The 23,043-nt window shown below is 47.1% G+C and overlaps 2 protein-coding genes across 6 annotated transcripts; one reads left to right on the forward strand and one right to left on the reverse strand.

Annotated features, from left to right (window-relative positions):
* Positions 1-738: 738 nt before the first annotated feature.
* On the forward strand, positions 739-11,639 carry TP53 (tumor protein p53). Of its 2 annotated transcripts, none has more exons than XM_037151170.2 (11): positions 739-884; positions 6,848-6,946; positions 7,116-7,137; positions 7,227-7,538; positions 8,185-8,371; positions 8,453-8,565; positions 8,740-8,849; positions 9,187-9,323; positions 9,408-9,475; positions 10,002-10,108; positions 10,743-11,639. In XM_037151170.2, the coding sequence occupies exons 2-11, from the start codon at positions 6,876-6,878 to the stop codon at positions 10,822-10,824; spliced, it is 1,209 nt and encodes a 402-aa protein (XP_037007065.1). In that variant the 5' UTR covers positions 739-884; positions 6,848-6,875; the 3' UTR covers positions 10,825-11,639. The 2 variants fall into 2 exon arrangements, with proteins under 2 accessions (XP_037007065.1, XP_037007066.1); XM_037151171.2 differs by having other exon boundaries at positions 6,867-6,946.
* Positions 11,640-17,285: 5,646 nt separating this feature from the next.
* ATP1B2 (ATPase Na+/K+ transporting subunit beta 2) lies at positions 17,286-23,024 on the reverse strand. 4 transcript variants are annotated; one of them, XM_053672689.1, is made up of 10 exons: positions 22,819-22,958; positions 22,623-22,710; positions 20,857-20,985; positions 20,425-20,529; positions 20,118-20,323; positions 19,826-19,882; positions 19,707-19,733; positions 19,279-19,389; positions 18,926-19,024; positions 17,286-18,813 (listed from the first exon to the last, which is right to left on the reverse strand). In XM_053672689.1, exons 2-10 carry the CDS (start codon positions 22,690-22,692, stop codon positions 18,649-18,651), a joined length of 969 nt encoding a protein of 322 aa, XP_053528664.1. In that variant the 5' UTR covers positions 22,693-22,710; positions 22,819-22,958; the 3' UTR covers positions 17,286-18,648. The 4 variants fall into 4 exon arrangements, with proteins under 4 accessions (XP_053528664.1, XP_053528663.1, XP_053528662.1 ...); XM_053672688.1 differs by having other exon boundaries at positions 22,623-22,729; positions 22,819-22,885; XM_053672687.1 differs by lacking the exon at positions 22,623-22,710 and having other exon boundaries at positions 22,819-23,024.
* Between the last annotated feature and the right edge of the window lie 19 nt (positions 23,025-23,043).

Raw genomic sequence — 23,043 nt, forward strand, 5'->3', positions numbered from 1 at the left:
GGGGTTATGTATAGGGAGGCAAAGGGGAGATGGGGGACATCTGTAATGGTGTCAACAATAAACAATAAAAATTAATAAAAATTAAATTATCCCATTTAGAAAGAAGAAAACAAAGATGGTGTCCTGGCGGTGTGACTCAGTGAATTGAGTGCCGGCCTGCCAATTTGCGGGTGGAATTCCCAATGAGGACATATCCCTGGGTTGCGGGCCGTCCCCAGTTGTGAGTGAGAGAGGAAACCGAAGGACGTTTCTCTTGCACATTGATGTTTCTCTCCCTGTCTTCACTGCCTTCCCCCCCTCTAAAAAAATAAATAAAGTCTTTTTTAAAAAAAGATTGTGTGATATAGCATATTGAAGGGAATACATTAGATTGGGATCTTAAGCGCTTCCTAAAAGCTGAGAAGAAATTATCCAGCTATCTGGGAGTGTACCAGACAGAGGGAAAGGCAAGTATAAGAGCTTTTTTTTTTTTTTTTTTCGTTCCACCTTCATATTTGACACAGTGGCAGGGGTTCGGGAGTCTTCCAACATGGTTTCCACCAATTCTATCTTCACGGTTTTGGCTTATCTAACTTTCCCACCCCAAAATGTCGGTAACTACAGTCAATAAGGTCAGGCGGGAATCGTGACTTTCTCCGCCCTCCGGCAAGTTACTTGCCCTTACTTGTCATGGCCACTGTCCAGCTTTGTGCCAGGAGTCTCGCGGGGGTTGCTGGGATTGGGGTTTTCCCCTCCCATGTGCTCCGACCGGCGCTAAAAGTTTAGAGCTCAAAAGTCCGTAGCCACGGTCCTGAACGCAGGTGTCCTCGGGGCCTCCGGGATCACCTGGTATTCGGCCTCATAGCGTGGTTCCCAGGGCGGTGATACGCTCTCCTGGGGTTCAGGTAAGCTAAGAACTTAGCTTGGTGATTCCTCTCTGTCATGAGCTCTCGGTTCTGTGTATTTTCAGCTAGGGAGAATCGTGAGGGCTGGAGATTGGGCACTGGGGACTTGGCGATTGGGGAAAGGGGTGCAGGTAAAACCTTGGCTGCAATGTTGGGAGGCCTGAGTGTAGATAACGGGGTGTTAAGAACAGCCGAACACAAACCTGAACACCTGGGCGGGGAAGAAGAATTTTGGGGAACTTTCTCGTGGCCTAAGGGTTCTCCCTACCTAACATTCCCATTCTCATCCCAGTGCCGGATGTAGGGAATCCTGAAATAAAATGTACAAAACATCAGGGACTGAGACTTCAGGATCTCAGAACTCACGGCTGTAGATTTTAAAGCATTTAACATTTTGGTGAAATCTCGGGCCGGGCTACATTCTGATATTATTTGGGGTGATCTGGGAGTCCACTCTGTAAGGAAGGTCCCATGACTTCCGGATCTTTGTCTTTCCTGGAATAAGTTATCAACCACCCCCGGCTCCTCTAGATGGAGAAAACCCAATTAAATACCGTCAGTCGTGGAAGTGGGAAGTGCTAATCACCCGCGAAACCAGGGATTATCCTGATCCGAGAGGCGCGGAAGCCCTGTTATTGTTTGGCTCTACATTCACATTTCTGCCACTTGCACTACCATTTCCGGTTTCTTCGGAATAGTTCATCTATACTTGATGAGCGGGAAGGAGGAAGAGGAAATGTCTTTCAGACTGATTCTTATTACTTGCGGAGGGGGGCTGATAACCCCCTCCCCTAATTTTTGTTTTCTTTCTGGAGTGCTTAGTTGCGGCTTTTGGAAAGGCAGGGAGAATATTTGTTTCGATGGAAACTTCAGTCCCTCCCCCTCTCGAATGGTGTGCTCCAAGCCCCAGGGACTCCATTGTCGGCGGACGCTACCATTGCGTGGGACTTTTTTTTTTCTTTCTTTTAAGTGTGCACAGGACAGACCCTGGGTGTTTTCGCAAATGGGAACTCTTTTGAAAGAGTGGAACGACCGGTCATTTGTGACGGAAAAACAACTCTAGTATCTGGTTTTGGATTAAGCCATTTCAACTTCGGACGCAGGCTCAACGTCGTGAAAGCGGAAGGGGCGGGCCTCGGGGAGGGGCAGCCGTGTGGTCCTAAGTGCCTCTCACTCTGGCTAGTTTCCTGTGAGAGGAGCACGACCCTTGCCGAGTCCAACGTTTAACCTTTTCCCCCTCATCTTCATCCCTTAGGCCAAGGTCATTCCATTCAGCAGCGATTTGCCACGCACCTCATAAGAACCAGGCACTGTGCGTGGTACCTAAAGTTTGCTTTTTTTTTCTAAATTGAGGCCGCATTTACACCTTCTGCAATTAGAAGATTTCAAAATACAAAACATTTTCATCGCCCCAGAAAAGTCAAGTGATTTTTTTTCTACAAAGGCCCCAATGTGAATCTGTGGGGAAAGGTTATTTTCTTATTGTTTTTATTGTTTAGATTTTATTGCAGACAAGTACAAACATAACACTCATTCCCCCCCAAATAAATATATAACACTTAACAGTTTGTCTTATTTGTGTCCTTATTCTAATTGTGCAGGTAATATATAGATACGATTTTTTTTAATGTCATTTCTTTGTTAAAGCTAAAAGCCCCGAGTCCCATGAGCATGCATATCCCCTTGATGAGATAATCACTCATGGTTTTGTGAATTTTACTTTTTGCCCGTCTTTCATACTTTTACATACATATGTTTTTAAGCAATAGTTGTTTTTAGAGAGAGGGAGGGATGGAAAGACAGAAACATCAATTGATTGCCTTTTGTGGGTGCCCAGACCAGGGATCTAATATGCAACCTAAGCATGTACCCTGACTGGGAATCAAATGCCTAACCCTTTGGTGTATGGAATTACTGTACACTAGTGTGGCTCCAGCCAACTGAGCCACACCAGCCAGGGTTCTTATGTATTTTTTATATACATAAACTACTTAAATTACCACGTTTTGCTTTTTTTCTTTGTGTTTTTCACTCTATTTCTGAGCTATATCAGGTTACATGGCAGATAAATTCACTTACTTAATGCTGCTGTTAAATTTCTCTTGTGACTATACCACATTTAATTTAGCCAGACCTATTGATGGAGAGTAATGTTGTTTCTTGTCACCTGCCATTAGGAACTGCACTAATGTGAATGTTCTTGTGCAACACTCCTGCTGCTGCTTCACATGCAACCATTTTCCTAGGAATCTACCTAGAAGTAGTTTTGCTGAGTAGTAAGGTGTGTGTGTTTAGTTTTATAAGACACTGCCTTACTACTTTCCACAATCAATTTTTTTCTCCAAATAGCTTTCAGTCATAACCTTTTTTTTTTTTTTTAACACCACTATGGATGAAGCTGTAGGAGCAAAATTATTTAGAGCTTAAGTGTAGCCTCAGGGTTCATAGGTTCAAATCCCTGGCCCTACCCCTTGAGAGCTTTCTGAGTTTGGGTAAGGGACATAATTCCTGTAACCTTAGTCCCTTGGCTGGTGACAAAACCTACCTTCCTGGCTTTTTGGGAGTATTAATGGCATAAGTCACTGAAAATTTAGGGTCTGAGCAACAGCCATTGTTACGATAGTTGTCTGTCCTGCCCCACCTGGAGTCCCAACTGGGACTGCCTGTAAATATCCTGCCTCCTCAGCCTTTGGAAGGTCTTGTTCAGCTTCTGAGCATTTTAGTATCCTGGCTTCCTGATACACATACCCATGGGAAGTACCCACTCTGAAAAGGCTTCCTAGTGATGACTGCCTGCTTTTTCAAGAAACGTTGAGAATTTAGTTGCTGCCAAGAATTGAGAGGGGGATGCCTTCTATGTCCATGGAGCTCTGTCCCTGTGGGATTAACAACACCTGGGGCACACCACCCCAAGATAGCACCTCTGGGCATGTTTATGGAACAGTTCCCTGGAGGAGGTGAACTGACATTAATGGAATGGTATCACAAAAGCCCTACTCACTCACAGTTACAAAGTTCTCACTTGAGACTAATACGGAACAAATAAAATGGACCAGCCATGTAATCAGGAACATTTATCAGCTCTTACTCTGTGCCAGGCACTTTCTCAGCTCTACATTCCCATACAAAGTCAAGTACTACTATTTTATAGCAAAGAACAGTAAGGCAGAAGGATTAAGTAACCTCCCACATTATGAGCCCGGGGATGCTAGCCTGTCTCATGCCCAGGTTTCCCAGCCTCTAGGTTCTGTATGAAAAGAAACCAAAAAGCCCTTTAAGATAGGTATATGAGGTCACAGCAAATTTGAATAACAGTACATCAAACCTCAGGCTTTTGACTTCTTAGTGCCATTTACTTGAGCATGCTTCCATAAGAGTCTCCAAGGTTTTTGTTTGTTTGTTTTTTAATTTAAATTTTTTTATTTATCTTTAGAAGGAAAGGGAAGGAGAGAGGGAGAGAAGTATCAATGTACAGTTGCTTATTGTGCATCCCCTGCGGGGAACTGGCCTGCAACCCAGGCATGTGCCCTGACTGGGAATTGAACCACAATCTTTTAGTTTGCAGGCCCGTGTTCAATCCACTGAGCTACACCAGCCAGGGTTGAGTCTCCAAGGTTTTTAAATCATCAATCTGGTACTCTGCCCCACCCACCCAATTATTTGGGCTCATTCCTTTGCTGCTCCCTCGTGCCTTCCTCTGCATGTACAGAGTCCTACTCCCTATCAGGATTGGGAGTCTGATAAGTGGTTCTTCGCCACCCTCTTGGATGATTTTTATCAGCTAAAATCTGCACCTAAAGAGTAGCCTGATGAAGTAAGCATCTTAGTCCCAGATGTTTGAATGGTCTTTTTTATTTTTTAAGTTTATTTTTAAAGGCGGGAGGGGAGGGAGAGAAACATACATCTGTTGTTCCCTTTCACATGCCCCCAGCCAGGGACCTGACTAGGAAGTGAACCATTGTACGATGCCCAACCCATACAGCCACACCAGTCAGGCTGAATGGTCTTTTTTTTTTTTTTTACTTTTAATTATTAGTTTGTTCCACATATATATGCATTCCTTGGTTGCTTGTTATATGTGACTTAACCAGGGGTCAAACCTGCAACCTTAGAATATCGGGTGACACTTGAACCAACTGAGCATCCCAACTAGGACTGTATGGCCTTTTCCTCGCCCCCTGATACTTTTAGAGGAAGAGGGAGAGAGAAACATGGATCTGGTTGCCTTCCATACACACCCTGACCAGGAATCAAACCCCCAGCCTTTCAGGGTACTCACCAGGGCAGTCTTTTTTTTTTTTTTTTTTTTTTAAGGTTTATTTGCTGACCTTTGTGTACTGTGGGCTAGGTCACTTTAACCTCTTTGAAACTCAGCTTTCTCTAGTCAAATGTCAGGTGTGGTTATCAGGACAAATAAGATAAGCTTGAAGGATTTTTAAGCTAATTATAAAAGAAAGCCCTATATCAGTGTAAAAGGTGGTGTTAATGGAAATTGGAAATGAGCCTGCCAGTAATGGACTTGCTGGGGTAGAAGGTTGGGGTTGTCAGTGCCCAAAAGACAGAATAATGTGTAATTTGCAGCAGGTATGTTTCTTACAGAACATGACAAATTTGGCATCAAGAAAGATGATGAAGCCTGGCCCCGGAAAAGGGGAAGTTACAGCAGCAGAGCTTAGTACAGAGCCGTGGCCCGTGCTGGGGTCACCCCTCTGGCGTCCTTGCTCCTTTGGCCTTTTGCAACCAGATTACAGCCTGGGCACAAGTCACCAGTTAGTGAGCCCACCCAGGTGCAAGGCATTATGCTGATAACTGATGAACGAGGTAGATAACTTCCACCCTGGCTAAATTGGTTAGACCATCATCTGGATACACACAATTATGGGTTCTGTCCCCAGTCAAGGCACATAAAAGACTCAATCGAATGCATAAATAAGTGGAGCAGTAAATCAGTGTTTCTCTCTCTAAAATCAATGCTTTAAAACAACACTTGCTTGTGTGGCTCAGTGGATTGAGCACTGGCCTGTGAACCAAAGGGTCACAGGTTCGGTACCCAGATCAGGGCACATGCCTGGGTTGCTGGCCAGGTCCCTAATAGAGGGCACATGAGAGGCAACAACACATGGATGTTTCCCCCTCTCTCTCCCTTCCCCTTTGTCTTAAAAGAAGATAACCTCCCTGTCCTGAGGAAGTTTATATTCAGCTGAACATGAAATGAACAAGGGGAGGTATTAGACTTATTAGACAGTGTAAGTACCATGGGAATTAAAATAGAGGGGCAGAGTTCGGTGGGAAGACTGGTCTGGGAAAACATCCCTGAGGAGGTGTGACATTCAAGTAGAGGTCTGAGAAGGAGCCTATTCTGCAGCAATGGCAGGACCAGTGTTCCCAGGAGAGAGAACCAACAGTTAAGTGAACTAGTGAGTGTTTGAAGATCAGAGGACAGCCAGTATAGCTCCAGCATCAGGAAGGGAGAGAGTGCTAGGAGATGAGATAGAAGAGGCAGGCAGGGGCCTGGTCGTGAGGGATTTGTAAACCAGGGGTGAGAATACATACAGTGGTTCTTCAGGAGCCTTTGCAATGAAGGATTCAGGTGGAGAAAATGGGGGTCAAGGAGAGTATCTCTCCCCCCACCCCAGATGAAATAAGTGGGCTAAGAGTTACTGCATCCTTATCAGGAAGGTTTGTAGATTTGTTGGTGGAAAAATTGAAGTTCCCTATCCGGTTATTCTTTTGATGTGTGAAGTGAGGCCGGTGAGAGGTAGGGCAAAGAACAGCCCAGTGGTGGCCAAAGATTTGAAGAGAGAAGCTATGAAGGAGCAGCTCTGCTCCTCAGGAAGTTAAGGAACTCATGTCTCAGAGCCTGGTTTAGTGTTTGTGGATGGGGTTCTGCAGCTCTGTGCTGGGTGACTGGTGTTGAGTGTGTTTCATGCTTGATCCTCACTTCACCCCCTCCCCTTACACAGCAACCATACTGCCTTCCAGAGCGCTGCAATGGAGGAGCCACAGTCGGAGCCCGTGGAGCCACCAATGAGTCAGGAGACATTTTTACAATTGTGGAATCTGTGAGTAGAGATCTTAGCCTGAGGGGTGGGGTGGGCAAAGGTGGTTCACTGCCCAGCCTCTAATAACAACTGCCCCACCCTTCCTACCCCACCCCATTCCCCACTGCCCTAGTAGTACAGGCCTATAGAAACCAAAAACCAGCACTGACTTTCTGTTCTTGTCTTTCAGACTTCACAAAAACAATGTCTTGGTAAGGACTAGGGGTGGGAAGGGACCCAGGGCTGCAGGGCTAACAGGCTGGGAACCTAGCTCTCTGACTCTTGTTTCTCTCATTCACAGACTTCAGAGGTATCCATAGCAGTGGGTGAAGAGGTATCCATAGCAGTGGGTGATGATGACCTGCTGCTGCCCCCAGACCTTGTAAACTGTCTGGACAAAGATCCAAATGAAGTCCCCAGTATGCCAGCAACTCCTGCACCAGTAGCTGCTCTCCCAGCACCACCTGCCTCCCCAACACCATCCACCTCCCCAGCACAAGCCACCTCCTGGCCCTTGTCATCCTGTGTCCCTTCCCAGAAGACCTACCCTGGTAGCTATGATTTCCATTTAGGATTCCTGAATTCTGGGACAGCCAAATCTGTAACCTGCACGGTGAGTGGCCAGGAGGGGCAGGCTTCCATGTGATAGTTCAATGCCTGACCATATCCTCCTGGGTTTTTCTGTTCAAAACCCTGGAATTTCTCTCAGCCTTTGGCTTATCTTTCTACCCACTTAGTCTGTGACCTTTGACTTCTGTCCCGAAGCTGAATTTTCCCCCTTGATCTTGGGCTTTCCTCCTCATCATACTCAACATCTCTCATGCGGCCATAGATTTTTATTTTTTCTTCGCTCTTTCATTTCTTAGCTTTCATAAAATAAGCTTCCAGGGTGTAGATCCCCAACTCTGCCATCTGTACCTACCCTCCCCACACAGTGCATGGCTTTAAGTGGGTGCTTAAGCAGTGTTTGTTCATTTGACCCCCTAGGTACTTGTTCCTTGATCTTTCATTCTTTTCTTGATTGGTTGATTGATTGATGGATTGATGGGTTGATTGATTGACTGATTTGAGAGAGAGAAAGAAACATCGATTTTATTCCTCTTCCACTTCTGTATGCCTGTATTCATTGGTTGATTCTTGTATGTGCCCTTACTAAGGATCAAACTGGAATGGAGCCCACAACATTGGCATATCAGAATGACACTAACCAACTGAGCTACCAGGCCAGGGTCTATTCATTCTTTCTTCTCTTCCTACAGTACTCCTCTGCCCTCAACAAGCTGTTTTGCCAGCTGGCAAAGACCTGTCCCGTTCAACTGTGGGTCAGTTCCCCACCCCCGCCTGGAACCCTTGTCCGTGCCATGGCCATTTATAAGAAATCCGAGCACATGACAGAGGTCGTGAGACGCTGCCCCCACCACGAGCGCTGCTCTGACTCTAGTGATGGTGAGCAGCAGAGGACTGCAGATGGGACAGGGCTGTTGCCCAGAGTCCCCAAGTGCCTGATTATTTTCTAATTACTCTTAGGTCTGGCCCCTCCTCAACATCTTATCCGGGTGGAAGGGAATTCACGCGCCGTGTATTTGGAAGACAAAAACACTTTTCGACATAGTGTGTTGGTGCCCTACGAAACACCTGAGGTCTGGTTTGGTGACTGGGGTCTCTGGGAGAAGGGGGCTTGAGGGGTTTTTCGGTGGCCACCCTGATGGGATATGTGCAGAGCAACAGGCGGGTTATCCCCATTCCACAGCTGGAAGTGCAGTTTACCGAGGCTGTCAGCCTCAGGGCTGGGTGGCATCTCTGTTCTCTCCCAGGTGGGCTCTGACTGTACCACCATCCACTACAACTTCATGTGTAACAGCTCCTGCATGGGGGGCATGAACCGGCGGCCCATTCTCACTATCATCACACTGGAAGACTCCAGGTAGGGATCCGCACACCACCCTTCACGCTGGCGTGCTCCTCCCCAGTGTCTGCCTGTCTTTGTCGTCTGAGCCCAACCCCTCAACCATCTCCTCCAGCACTACCAGCCATCCTTCTCTCTCCCAGCCTTACATGTTGAACCTCCTTTGTTTTGCCCTCCCAGTTTTCTTTTCTCTGGCTTTACAACCTCTTTAACCAGTGGCTTCTCCATATGACCAGAGTTGAAGCTTAGGCTGCACATGGAATGAAGGTGGTCGGGAGTAGGTGGGACCTGGTATATTATAGGTAGTACCCACCTTCTTATACTGCCCGTGCTTCCCTCTTCTTACCCTTGGTAGTGGTAATCTGCTGGGACGGGACAGCTTTGAGGTGCGTGTTTGTGCCTGTCCTGGGAGAGACCGACGCACAGAAGAAGAAAATTTCCACAAGAAACGGGAGGCTTGTCCCAAGCAGCCCTCTGGGGGCATTAAGCGAGGTAAGTAAGCAGGACAAAAGGAAGTGGAGAGGGTGCAATTCTGCCCCAAATTCGTTCTTCTCACCATACCTTACCTCTTCCCAGCACTGCCCACCAACACCGACTCTTCTCCGCCAAAGATGCCAGTGGATGGAGAATATTTCCTCCTTAAGGTACCAAGTCTGGGAAAGGAAGATAGGCAGTCTTTTGCCCCTACTCAGTAGGATTAGATAATGGAATAAAAGATGTAAATGTAGCCCTGGCTGGTGTGGCTCAGTGGATTGAGTGCCAACCTACGAACCAAAGGGTTGCAGGTTGGATTCCCCATCAGGGCACAAGTCAGGCTTGCATACCAGGACCCCAGTAGGGGAGCGCATGAGAGGCAACCACACACTGTTTTTTCTCTCCCTCCCTTTCTCTAAAAATAAATAAAATTCAAGTAAATAAAAGAAAAAGATTCAAGTCCAGCACTCAAGATGCCCTTTTCTTCCTGGCTGCTTTCCTTGCAGTGAGGGCATTTGCCATCAGTGGGCAGTGGTGCCTAAAGAAAGATGGCTGCTGGTGTGTCTGATTGCAGAGTGCCACCTTGTACCCATACCATTTTAAAGGATCATTTTTCAAAATGGAGTTTTTTAAAGAGAGCATGAAAATAGTCCTATAACTTTAATAATTCCTTTTCCTCCTCCTCCCCTGCCTCAGATTCGTGGGCATGAACGCTTCGAGATGTTCCGAGAACTGAATGAAGCCTTAGAGTTAAAGGACGCCCAGGCTGTAAAGGACCCAGGGGAAAGCAAGACCCACCGTAGGTGAGTAACCTGGGTCCCCTCCCAGCCCCTCTCTTCTGCATTCCTATGTTGGAGAAAGCCTGGGATTCCATCTGATCCTGCCTTCTTCAAAGTAAAAGGCAACTGAACTCCTCTCTTCTGGGCCCTGCCTACACATTCTTTAGTCTTCCTCTAGTTGAATTATACAACCAACTTTTACTGCTTCTTGGGGGAGGGCGAGGTGGTCCACAAACCCCTCAAACCCAGAAATGAACATGGATATTTCTTTGCCATTTCTAGCAACCTCTATCTCAGAGCTGGGGTGTCCACTAGGGGCCTGATAACTCTGTGGAAGTGCTGGACAGAGTTGGAGTTTGGAGTCAGATCTTCAGCCTAGTACTAGCTGAGTACTAGCAAGTCCTGGCTGGCCTTGTTACTGCCCCCTCTCTAACTCAGTTTCCTTATCTGTCAAATGGGGTAAGGGAAGATCAGGAGGTTAATACGTACAAGTACCCCAGGTGGTCAGTAAACATGTCTACAGCAGATGGTGACTGTTCTAACTGAACTTTCCCCTGCTCCAGCCTCGGGCCCTTCAATGCCTGGATCTGGGAAGAGGGGCCCTGAGCCTCTCACTCAGATGGTGTCATCTCCTCCCCTCCCTCTTCTATCTCCACAGCCACCCGAAGTCTAAAAAGGGGCAGCCTACTCCCCGCCATAAAAAGCTCATGTTCAAGAGAGAGGGACCTGATTCAGACTGACATCCTCCGCTTCCTGTCCCCTGTTGACACCCCCACCCTTGTCCCCTTTTCCTGGCATTTTTTGGGTCTTAGCTTAAACCTCTGCTTGGTACAGGTATGCCTCCGAAACCCCCCAGAATTTTGTTTGACTTGACCAGGAACTCTGCGAAAGAACTTGGTTTACATTGGTGGGTTTGGGCAAGAGGAGTGAGAGCTGAGATGTTCCAGCCTAGCATTTAAGGTTTTTACTGGGAAGACTGGGGGAGGTAGGAAAATGTTCCTACATGTGAGGTTTAAGTTTCAAATCGGCCATATACTGGGTGGGAAGCTAGCCAGGGAAGCTGTCTCAAGTTGTTTAATTTCTCTTAACTTCATTGTCCACGTTGATAAAATGCCAATAATCATACCTACCTCACAGGGCTCATTGTGAGGGTTAATGAAATAGTGTATTTTTGGGACTAGGCTCCCTCAGGCGTGCTGGTTTCCTCTCCCCACTGGTGGATGAATGAATGGTTTCTGACTGGGCAGCTAGTTAAAAGGAAGGAATTTCTAAGTCCCTTCTCTGCTGGCCCAGTCAGATCTGTCTGACCTTTTGGTGTAAACCTCAGCCCCTAAGAAGAAATCTCACCACATCCCACACCCTGGAAGATTCCATCTTTTGTGTAGGATCTGTATTGTCTAAGATCTGTTTTACTTCCCCCAAATACTCAGGATCAGGTTTTTTTACATAACTGTACAAGGCACATCTGTATTCCTCACCTGCAGCCCTTCCTCTTCCTCTTTTATACAGCTTTTTTTATTGGTTTGTTATTTTACAATAAAACTTGTGTGTGTGAGGGTAAGCGCCATTCCTGGCTGCCTGGAGCCTGCGGTGCAGGGTTAAATTAAGGAGGGGACATTGGGAGGCAGCCACCTGAGCCTCCGGGGAATGTGGGCTGGGTGAGGGGATGCCCACACCCGGTTCCAGGAGGAGAACAAAAGCCGGAGACTGGGTCACTCTGCAGGCTGCATGACAACAAGGGAGGGGGTGACTCCATCACTGTCCCTTCTCCAGTCCTGCCAGGGCTGGCACAAGATTCTCTCCTGCCCCTGCTTCTAGGATTGGGCTACTGCCCCCTTGTCAGCCACTCACCAAGGATTAGGGGATTTAAATGATTTAGCAAGCCTGAGCCTCTGGGGGAGCCATCTGCTCCACAGGGAAGGGGCAGGATACCTGAGTTCCTGAGGGGAAAGAGGGTGGGTGCTATTCAATAAAGAGGAAGATGAAGAGAGCAAGCAGGGGATGGCCTGCCAGCCCAGGTCCCCGGGAAGTGGGGGCAGCTAAGGTGAAGGCTGGGATGCGGAGCTGGGGCCTTCCCGGCATTCCCTCATCCTGGGCCTCATGCCAGGCAGTTGAATGAATTGAAGCTTTAAACTCTGCCAGGAAAACCTTTCAAAGGGCTTCTTGGGTTAGAGTGGAGAGCTCAGAAGCCCCCACCCCCACCCAATCCTGTCCTTCAATGCTGTAGGCTCCCGGGGATGGGGCTGGGGGCAAGCTTTCGCCATCACCCACTGCTGCCCCAGCCAGTGCTTTGGGGGTGGCCAGATCATTTGGCCTGCCTCCTCCCTGGGGCAGCGGGAGAAGTGCTAATAAGGTCTGGCGGGGGTTTCTGGGCCATTGTTCTCTCAGCCTACCAACCAGGCGTAAAAGTGCCAGTGGGAGTCCTTTGGCTTGCCCTGTGCATCCCAGATGGCTGTAAAGCCACCAGCCACCCTAGCTTCAAAACCACCATTTTTTTCTAATTGTTGATGCCAGACACTTCCCAGGAGACCCAGAGTCACCATCTCTCTCCACCCACCCGGCCTTGGGCAAACTCACTCATTCCTGTAGAGGGTCACCTTGAAGCTTCCTGATCAGCTCCAACATCCTTTACTCATATTTCCCTAGAATGTGTCCCTAGCTCTGTTTCCTTTCTGCTATATTTCAGAAATAGATCTATTCTGGCTCTGCTGGTCCCTTAGTGAGCTGATAGATTACTGGACTGAGAACTATGAGGCCTGGATTTTCAAGCCAGCCCTGCTATAAGCCGTGTGACTTTTCATAAGTCTAACCTTTGGTCTGCTCACTTCGCTATTCATTTATCTATGCTAGTCAGATATTCACTAGTGCCTTACCTGTGCCCACTACTATTTTTGAGTCCTGAGGCCCCATGGCAGACATGGCCCCTGCTCTCAAGAGGCCAAGCCCTGCCCTATGGAGCTTTAGAATAAGTTAGAGCCCTGGCTGGTGTAGCTCAGTGGATTGAGCACAGGCCTGCAAACCAAAAGATCGCGGTTCGATTACCCGTCAGGGCACATGCCTGGGTTGCAGGCCAGTTCCCAGCAGGGCATGCACCAGAAGCAATCATACATTGATATTTCTCTCCTTCCCTTCCCTTCTAAAAAGATAAATAATTTTTAAGTGGTTTTTTTTTTAATAAGTTAGAAAACTTGTTTCCCCAGTTGCAGGAACACAGGGTCCCCAAATCTGAGATACCAGCAAAAGTGCTCTGAGTGAGGGAAATGTATAACTCTACATGTTTTCATTATTTAAAAAAACAAATCTAGCCCTGGATGGTATGATTCAGTGGACTGAGTGCTGGCGGGTGAACCAAAGGGTCACAGGTTCAATTCCCACTCGGCACATGCCTGGGTTGCCAGCCAGGTCTCCAGGAGGGGGCACACAAGAGGCGACCATATATTATTTCTCCCTCTCTCCATTCCTTCCCCTTTGTCTAAAAATAAAATGAATAAAATCTTTAAAAAAAACAAATCTAGCATGCATCCTAAAAATTAAAGACAAATGATTGAAACAGAAAGCAAACTTAATTAAAAGAATAGGTCCAAAATCAGGGGCTTTTTTCAAAAAGTAAAACTCAAGCTCTTGATTGAGAGACCTGTGGGGTGGGGAGGGCGAGGACTAAGTGGTCCAGTGGTATTTAAATTATCCTGGTCCATAGGAAGAGTGAAATTTCCAATTCATGCAAAATAATTGGATTTATTAATATTAAAACCTGGTAAAGTGTGGGTAGGTGAAAAAGGTGAAGGTATTAAAAAAAACGAAGACAGGCAATAGTATGGTGATTATCAGAGGGAAAGGGGCGGGGAAAGGTGGAAGAGGGTAAGGGAGCATCAATGGCGATGGAAGGAGACGGGGTGGTGAACACAATATTGTACACCTGAAACCTATTTAATTTTATTAACCAATATTACCTCATAAATTCAACTTTAAAAGTAAAAGAAAAGGAAACATAAAAATACATGTGTACATACTAACAGTAGGGGTTATTCCAGGAGCACAAGGTTGATTAAATAGAGAATCTATCACCATAACTCATTACATCAACAAATTAATGAAGAAAATATCATTACATCAAAAGATGCTGAAAGGAACTTGACTAAATTTCAGCAGCCATTCTTTTAAAAACAGTAGTGAAATACCAGTAAGTAAGTATTCTATAATTTCAATTAGTATCAAGAAGTAAACAGGGATGCCCACTGAAAATAGTTTTAGGGCACTCAAAAAGATAATACTGATTTGAAAAAAGAAAACACTACCTTTTTGATCACAAGTGCCTAAAAACTCAAGACATAATAGAGATGAGATGGAATTAAGACAATTTAGGAAGGAAAACATGATAGAGAAATGTTTTAAAGCAAAATCACTGAAAAAATATTCTATTTAAAATTACAAAAGCAATAAAACATTTAGGACTAAGTTTAATGAGACTGCCAAGCAAAAAAATGGCACAGGACCTACATGAAGAAATCTGTAAGACTTCATTTATCTAAGGCCAAAAACCAAGCTCCAAACAAGATACCATGCGCTTAGATGGGAAAACGGTATATACGAAAAGTCAATTCTGAAATAAAGATAGCAATTCCAGTTAGAATCCCAACTAGTTTTTTATTTCTGTAAAGTGCCTAAGAATAACCAATAGTTTTAAAAAGCGAGTGAGGGAGCCCTGCCTGGGTAGTTTAGTTGGTTAGAGTATCATCCCAATTCACCAAGGTTACAGGTTCAATCCTTGGTCAAGGCAGATACAAGGAGCAGCCAGTGAATGCAAAACTAAGTGGAACAACAAATCAGTGTTTCTCAGATATCAAAAAACATGAAACAACTGGAATTAGATCAGTATAGCTTGGTATACGAAGTAGTAAACAATCCGGTGGCAGCAAGTAGTGAATCCAGAGGTAGGTCTCAATGTATAGGAAATTTTACTATATGGGCAAAGTTGGTATCTCAATTCAACAGGAATAAATTATGGACTTTTAAAAAGATATTCTTTATTTATTTTCAGGGAGAGGGGAAAGGAGGGAGAGAAGCACCAATGTGCAGTTGCCTCCCACACGCCCCCCACCGGGTACCCTGCCTGCAACCGCCACACATGCCCTAGACTGGGAGTGTAACTGCAGGCAGGCACTCAATCCACTCAGCCACACCAGCCAGGGTGGATTTTTTTAAATGAAGCTGACAGAACTGGAAAAATAAAATTGGACTTCTCATTTACACACAAAAGAGAAATAACCCAGCCCTGGCTGGGTGGTCCAGTCGTTTGGAGCATCCTCCGGTACACCTAAAGGTTGTGGTTCAGTTCGTGGTCCAGACACATACCTAGGTTGCACGTTCAGTCCGTGGTTGGGGTGCATATGGGAGGCAACCAATCAATGTTTCTCTAAAATCAATAAAACATAACCTCAGGTAAGGATTTAAAAATAATAGTAAACCAGATAAAGTGAATGTAAAATTTAAATGAAATTAAAATCCTGTCCTACCCCCTCCAGAAAGAAAATCTAGAAAATAATAAGTATACTCTATGACTGGAAACCTAGAAACTAAAAAATAAGCAATATTTGATTATCTGAAAGCCTAACACTTTAACAATAAAAAGCAACCTCAAGAGTCAAACAATCAGGGAGAATTTTACAATGGAAAACGGTTAATATCTCCAGCTGCCAAGGAGCTTTATCAAATTAAGAATGAACCAACAGAAAAAATATGCAGCCATTTGAGAAAAATTAGAAAAAATAAAATCTATTAGAGCCCTATCAAGTGAAGTAGTGACAATTTTTTAATTCTCACCTGAGGATATGAGGATATGTTTTTTTAATTGATTGATTGATTTTTTTTATCCTCACCCAAGGACATGGTTATTGATTTTTAGTGAGAAGGGAAGGGAGGGAGAGAAACCTCTATCAGCTGACTCTTCCATGCACCCTGACAAGGAATCGAACCTGCAACCTAGGTAGTGCCCTAACCAGGAATCAAACCCACAACTTTTTGATGTACAGGTCAACGCTCCAACCAACTGAGCCACCAGGTCAGGGTCGTGTAGTGACAAATTTAATGAGTGAGGAAAGTGAGATGCATAAAGGCCAGGTAGTCAGTGGATGACCCCCTCTCCTTCCCTTCCCCTCTAAAGATAAATAAATAAAATCTTTAAAAAAAATGCATAATGATTTGACTTTGTAATAACAATGACCAAATGCCAGTTATCCATGTTGTTTCAACTATGCATTCAGGATAAAATTGCATATGTGTATGTATGTATAATAAAGCTCTTCCTTTTTAAATTTTTATTTATTGATTGATTTGAGAAAGAGAGGAAGGGAGAAAGAGAAACATTGATTTGTTCCAATTATTTATGTATTCATCAGTTGATTTTTGGGACCCGCAACCTTGGTATATCAGGACGATGCTCTAACCAACTGAGCCACCTGGCCAGGGCAAAACTATTTTTCAAGACAAATACTAAGGCCAACTCATTGCAAAAAAAGCAAATAAGCCCCAACAAAAAAAAATTAGCTATAAACCCATCCCATACACTTCAGTAAACATTGTATAGATCCATCCATCCTTCTGTGCTCATATGTGTACTTTTCTTTTTAACAAGAAATTAAGATCATAAGTTTCATACTGTTTTGAGATCTCTCACTAGTCAATTTTTCTCCTTTCTAGACATTTGCGATGCTGTTCTCATCCCAAACTCTTATTCCTTAATCCTCTAAGAAACCTATTTGAAGCCCCCAACAGGAAGTAGTTGATTACTCTGATTTTTTGTCCTCACCAGCTTTTTCTCCTCCTCGAGGCAAATGTAGGTCTACCTGGTATGAGTTCCTCATGTGCTCCTCACCTCTCCTGTTAAACTGGGAAGCTTGCTTGGGGAGAGGAACTCTGCCTCTTTCAAAAGTGTCTTCACAGTGCCTAGAATGCACATAGCAGGCACTTCATAAGTATGCAGGCTTACACAAAGTGTCGTAGGCTTCCCGTCTCTTATATTGTGTGGTCCCAAGATACTATAGGTAAAGGAGTGATGTATGAGGTAGCTGCTGAAACACTGCACAGCAGAGGTCAAATCTGGGGAGCAGCCCACAGCCTGGATAACTCCGGATCAGCAGAAACCCCCCTCCATCTCCTCAGGGCTCTACCAAAAGCTCAGAAAGGAACCACCCACACACAGGGCTCTGTGTATGATATATATTTATATATATAATTGCTCTCATTTTACTGTACTTAATCCTCTTTTTACAGTAGATCTGACACAGGCATTAAATAACTGCAGAGAGACCACTGGGGCAAGGGCAGTGCAGGAAAACATGGGGACCCAAAGGGAAGAAACTCAGATCTGACAAGAGAAAAAAGGGAAGAGTCCATTAGTGGGCAGGTGTGGAGGCTGCAGCCCAAAAAAGAAACGTGAGATTAGAGAAGCAAGGGAGTGAAGGGCACCGGAGGAGAAAGTTCAAATGCCTCTTTAACTCAAGAATACAGGAGGTCCCTCTTTTACAATTCTATGGTTACTAGGATGTGATTTAAAAATGCAGAGGGATTTGAAGCCAGAAAATTCAGGACCTAAAATGAAGGGGTATTTGCAAGTTTCAGGCTGGTATGCAGAGAAAAGGGGAAAAGTTAGTGATTAATTGATAAATTGCTAAGAGAAGCCGGAGAGAGGATGGTGGGGGCAGATCTGGGCCAGGGGAAGGAGGTGGAATAGTCAGTCCCAGAGCTTGCTGACGTTTCCAAGGTGGCCACTAGGGACAGATCCAAAATGGCTGCCCCTCCCCCAAGGCTCCTGGGAACTTGAATTTGAAGGATATTCTGGGAAATTGGACAGGAGTAAGGGAGCCATTGGCAAACACAAAGTGGATATTCAGCCTAGGTCGACATTGCCCCTCTGAGGAGTGCCTGTTTGGGTGACAGAGACCAGGAAGAGAATTTTCAAGAAAAACCAGCACAGACTTCTCTTCCAGACTCTCACTCCCAGCTCACACAGGCACCTGAGGATGAAAAGAGGAATGTGCCAGGAAATAGGGGGAAAAAAAACTCATCCTAAGGTGCCCATCCTGGAAAGAGAGTGGAGATGGAGAAGAGGTGGACACAGATTGACCAGAGGAGCCACCAAGACACCAACAGTGTATGCTGGGAGGGGAAAAGCGTGGGAGGCAGAGAAGGGTAGCAGCAGCTAGCTACACTTAGGAATGGAAGAACTGGGAGCCACGTTCCTGTCTTGAAGCCATGGGGTGAAATAAGAGTGTGTGGGTGTAGCTGTGTGGGTGTGCAGGTGGGCAGGCATTTTCTGTATCTCTCAGGGGATAGGAGGGTAGCTGTGGGGACACCCCACTCACAGCTAAACCAGGCAGCTCCTCTGTGACCTCCTTGGAATCCCATCCCCCTGTCTCTGACTGAACTAGGGTTGGGAGAGATGGTGGAAGTTATGTGAAAGTGGGGAATCACGATGTACATTAATCAGGCTGGGTTCAGAAGTATAGGAAGAGGGACATTCCAGAAGCATCCAAGGAAAGAGGTGGGGGGGGCGGAAGGAAGGGGTCTCAGGTTTTGTTGATGCGGAGTTTGAAGGCCACTCGGCCAGCGAACTTGTCTCGCTCATCATCTGTGGCGATGTTGGCTGCGTTGATTCGGCACTCCACGTTCACTTCCACATTGGGGGTCACATTCAGGAACTTTACGGCCACCAGGGGCTGTGTGTAATTCACCTGGGCCAAAGGAGGAGAGTGAGGGTCCAGGCCCATGGTGACTCAGCCTCCTCCCCAAAGACCACACTCCCCCCAGAGAAACCCTCACCCTAGGGCCTCCCATAGGACTTACGTGGAACTTTTTGCCATAGTAGGGGAAGTACATGAGGTCAATGTTGCCATTGGCAGGGAACATGACAAAGCTGCCCAGATTCTCAGCATCTTCATCTCGCTGTCAGGGCACAGGAGGGTAGAACAGAGAGCTCCTTAGGGATGGAAGGAACCCAGAAGCTTGCCAGACTTCCCTTTGTTTGGGGGCCCCAGATATTCTGTCCAAATCTTTTTCCCTTGAGCTGTGAGTCTGTGTGTGTGTGTTTGTGTGCAAGCAGGAAGAGGTACCCTGTCTCTGTCTCCACAGACTGGGAAGTCCTGAAGGGTGCTAATGATACTGAAGCCTCTTACTCCATTCCCACCTCAGGTTCTTACCCCATCCTCAGGAACCGGTTTCTGGAGCAGAGCCAAGAGAGAACAGCTAAATGAGTAAGAGCTCAGTAGGAAGCAAGGAGAAGGGGTGAGGAAAGAGCTGGCAGGATGTTTCTAGGTACGACAGAGGTGGAGAGAGTAGGGTTCTAAGGACAACTTAGTGGTGGCAGATGGTGCTAACAGATCAGCAGCTACCAGATACCTAAAAAGAACCGAGGGACAGACAAGATATGGACGGGAGAGCAGAAGACATGGTTATCAGCAAGTAGAGAAGAAGGTAGAAAGTTAAGAAGAGAAGCCAGAGGCCAGGGCGTGGATAAAGTCAGGGAGGGGGCCGTCTATCCATACAAGAGCAGGCTTCTGCATCCTAGAGAGGAGCAGGAGAGGCAGGAGCCCCTGGCAGTCTGAGCCACATTGGAGCCCATTCTTACCCCCTTGTCCCTATGGTGGCGGGGCCTCTGGGAGCAGAGAAGATTGGGAGAGATGAGTGAATTACATGGAAACTGTGGCATACAAACTGTGGGCAGGTGGACAAGGCCCAAAAACTCACCTTCCCCACACAGGTAACATTCATGCTCTGGTTTGCTCCTGCATAGAAGTTGATGACCTGGAGTGAGGAGAGTGGTGAGGGTTGGAGAAAGGACTTGTCTAAGACACAAGTATCTAGCCCTCTAGCCATAGATCTCAGCCTCCAGTGGCCTCATCTTTCTTATTCTCTCAGCCACTCAAACATCCAAAAATCTCTCTAGTGCCCATTAGCCCCTGTGAAAGGAAGCAACTGCCAGTAGATAGTGGGCCCAGCTCCCCCCTCCATTCTCCCTGGGAACCAAGGTCATGGTTACCCGGTTCATCTTGATGAAGACACAGGGCTGCCCAGTGCTATAACCATAGTGGGTGGGGTCCCCAATGCCAGAGCAGTCACCCAGCTGGGTCCGGTTGAACTGGCAGGCACGTTTCGGGTAGTTGAGGACTCCATTATCTGGCTGTTCATAATAGCGCCCAGGGCGGCAGACATCATTCTTTTGGGCTTGGATGGAGTCGTTGTAAGCTAAGGAGGTAGGGAGAGAGCATGGCCTGATGTTCTACTTCTAGGGTCTCCAATCCCCTGCCCAAGGTCCTGCACAACCACATCTCCAGTCCCACACTCACGCTCCAAGAACTTGTTGAGCTTCTGAACATGCTGGTCCCAGCTTTCAGTGTCACTGACGTTGACAACGACATCAAGGTTCTCAGTCTTGGGACGAATCATCAAGCCTATAGGCAGACAAGGGCAGGAGTCAAGGCGTATATAAGACGTGAGACCACACACAGAGGACAGAAGACAGACAGACACAGGGAACACTAGGGTGAGGGATGGGGTGAAGACCTGAGATTTTCTTCATGGGAGAAAGATCTTCCCAGATCACACAGCTCTTGGCTGTGGGAAATGGGGGAAAAGTCAGACTTCAAGAACTTCCCAGCACATGGTGATTGGAGCATCACAACCACACCTCTGAGAACTTTGAGTTCTCAGTCTGAGTTCCTTCTGGAGGCTTGGGACACAGGACCAGTTAGAGTGGCTGGCAGGAGAGCCTCACTCACCTGGTGTGGCCAGTCGGTCCTGGTACTTCGGGGTATGGTCAGAGACAGTCTGCAGCATCACCCACATGGTGAGAGTGAACATGGCCGTGAGGAAACCATAGAAGATGAGGTAGAAGAGGAGGATAAAGGCTAGGGAGGGGGAAACAGAGTCAGCAGGTTCTCCTGCCACAATACTCACCTATCCCACACACTCAGAGGTTCTGCACTGGGGAGGGTCACAGAGCCTCAGGGACATCTTAGGGCCTTCCCAGAGGGGAGCAAAATGAGACAAGATGGAAACAGGCAGTTATGTCTGGCTTCCAGCCATGACTCCCAGCCCCCTCCTGGTCCTAGGGCACAGTGAAGCCTGACCTTGTGAAGGCCACAAGAGACCTAAACTCTGGTTGCTGGGACAACCCCAAGGATAGGCCACAGTTATTTTACCTCAAACTACATTCCCAGTTTTCAACTATTCACGGCCCTGAAAAAGCACATGTGTTACTGCTGCATTGGTTGGTAAGTACTCATGCTTAAAGTTGTCCAGCAGAATGACTTTTTAAAAAAATTCAATCTTCATTATATTTTTATTCCATTACCATGTAGTACCCTTAGACCCCTCTCCCTGCCCCCACAATGACTTTTTAAGCTGGCACTGGCTACAGTTCACAACCAAAACTCTCATCCTGTCCCTCAGAGTGTAGACCCTCACACTTGAATAGCAAAATCTCTCTCCTGGTGCCCCACAGAAGACAAACCTTGAACACAGCTCCTACCTAGCTGCAAAATCTCTCAGACACAGCTGCCCAGAACCTTCAACAGTCACCCCACCCCTGGCTCACACACAACACCCAGGGCAGAGGCAGAAAGTAAAGGCAGAACCTCCCACAGCCTTCCCAGCAGAGAGCAGGTCTTTGCTGGATGTGAGATAGCACTTTGTCACTCCTCAACCTAGTGTGAGTACCCAGTGGGGACCCCCAGTCCTTCCACCTCAGAAGACACTTCCCTTATGATTTTCCCAAGTACTCACACACCCTCCCATCCCAGGGACTTGGACCTCAGGTTCCCTGCGGGCAACGACTGCATTGGACCCACCTTAAGGGCCCCAGGTGGGCGGGCTGATGGAGACATCCTTCAATCAGTGTGGATGAATTGACTGAATTAAATTGTGTGTCCCTTAAGTAAATTGTCACACAGTGTCCCCTTTAGTCAGACTTCCAATTTTGTCATTCCCTTTTGATGGAATTCCACCTGTCACCTGCATGCATACCTAGCACCAAACCCCCAACTAGACACAACTCCCCCCACACATCCTGAGTCTTGCCACTCCAACCCCAAAGACATAGTGGGTCAGATGATGTACACCTCTCACCACTAGTAACCAATCCTGCGACATCTGAGAGGAACATCCAGACTCCAAAAACCTCACAGTGCGATTTCTCCCCGACAGGCCCCCACCCACAGAGCAGCCACAGATGGCTCCAAACGCTGACAGTGGGATGCAGACAACTTCCGGTATGAAGAACTGCCTTCTCCAACACACACCCCCACCTCTCCAAGACCCGCCCTCTCATGCATGTTCCCAGGGTTCAGGGGGTGGGCATGAACTAAAAATAGATGGGCTTGGCAAGCTAGTTGGGAGCCATTGGGAGGGAAGGAGGATGATTATGTGGATTGGACCAGCCTAGGAGACCGAGCACGAGCGCCGCGGAGCGGACACAGGCGCAAAGCCCGGGACCCCCCCCCCTCCAAGGGGCTCCGCAGGGGGCGGGAAGGCGGCAGTGACCTACTTTCTCTGCCTCCGCAGCGCCAGCCAGGGAGATTAGACCGGTGATTCTGTCCCCTCCCAGCCCAGAGCATCACTGGGGGTTTGGACGCCTGGAACCGGGGAAGGGAGCTGGGGATACACAGGCGGGACCTCGAGCCACCAGGATGTCACCCAGAGAACCCCCCCTACCACGCCCCTTGCGCGGCCGCCCCGCGTACCCCAGCTGGTCCCGGTGCGGCCCATGAACTGGTGTGTCCTCGGGTTCCACACGAACTCCTTCCACTCCTCAACCACCTGCCCGCAGCTCTTCTTCTCTTTCTGGATGACCATCTTGGCGGCAGGGAACGAGTCCCGCGGGGCGGGGGACTACGGAGAAGCTGGGGTGCGGTACGCTGTAGCCCCCCTCCCACGCACCTGAATGCTCGGAAAGCAAAGGCAGCCGA

The sequence above is a fragment of the Artibeus jamaicensis genome, unplaced genomic scaffold, assembly GCF_021234435.1.
Source record: "Artibeus jamaicensis isolate MK-2021 breed Jamaican fruit bat unplaced genomic scaffold, CSHL_Jam_final contig_781, whole genome shotgun sequence".
NCBI lineage: Eukaryota > Metazoa > Chordata > Mammalia > Chiroptera > Phyllostomidae > Artibeus > Artibeus jamaicensis.

Coding starts and splice junctions, on each gene's coding strand:
- ATP1B2 (XM_053672687.1), bottom strand. CDS start 22,930: ATGGTCATCCAGAAAGAGAAGAAGAGCTGCGGGCAGGTGGTTGAGGAG. Junction 20,986..22,818: donor CCGCACCGGGACCAGCTGGG/GTACGCGGGGCG, acceptor CCCCCTCCCTAG/CCTTTATCCTCCTCTTCTAC. Junction 20,530..20,856: donor GGACCGACTGGCCACACCAG/GTGAGTGAGGCT, acceptor GTCTGCCTATAG/GCTTGATGATTCGTCCCAAG.
- TP53 (XM_037151170.2), top strand. CDS start 6,876: ATGGAGGAGCCACAGTCGGAGCCCGTGGAGCCACCAATGAGTCAGGAG. Junction 7,138..7,226: donor TTCACAAAAACAATGTCTTG/GTAAGGACTAGG, acceptor TCTCATTCACAG/ACTTCAGAGGTATCCATAGC. Junction 7,539..8,184: donor CCAAATCTGTAACCTGCACG/GTGAGTGGCCAG, acceptor CTCTTCCTACAG/TACTCCTCTGCCCTCAACAA.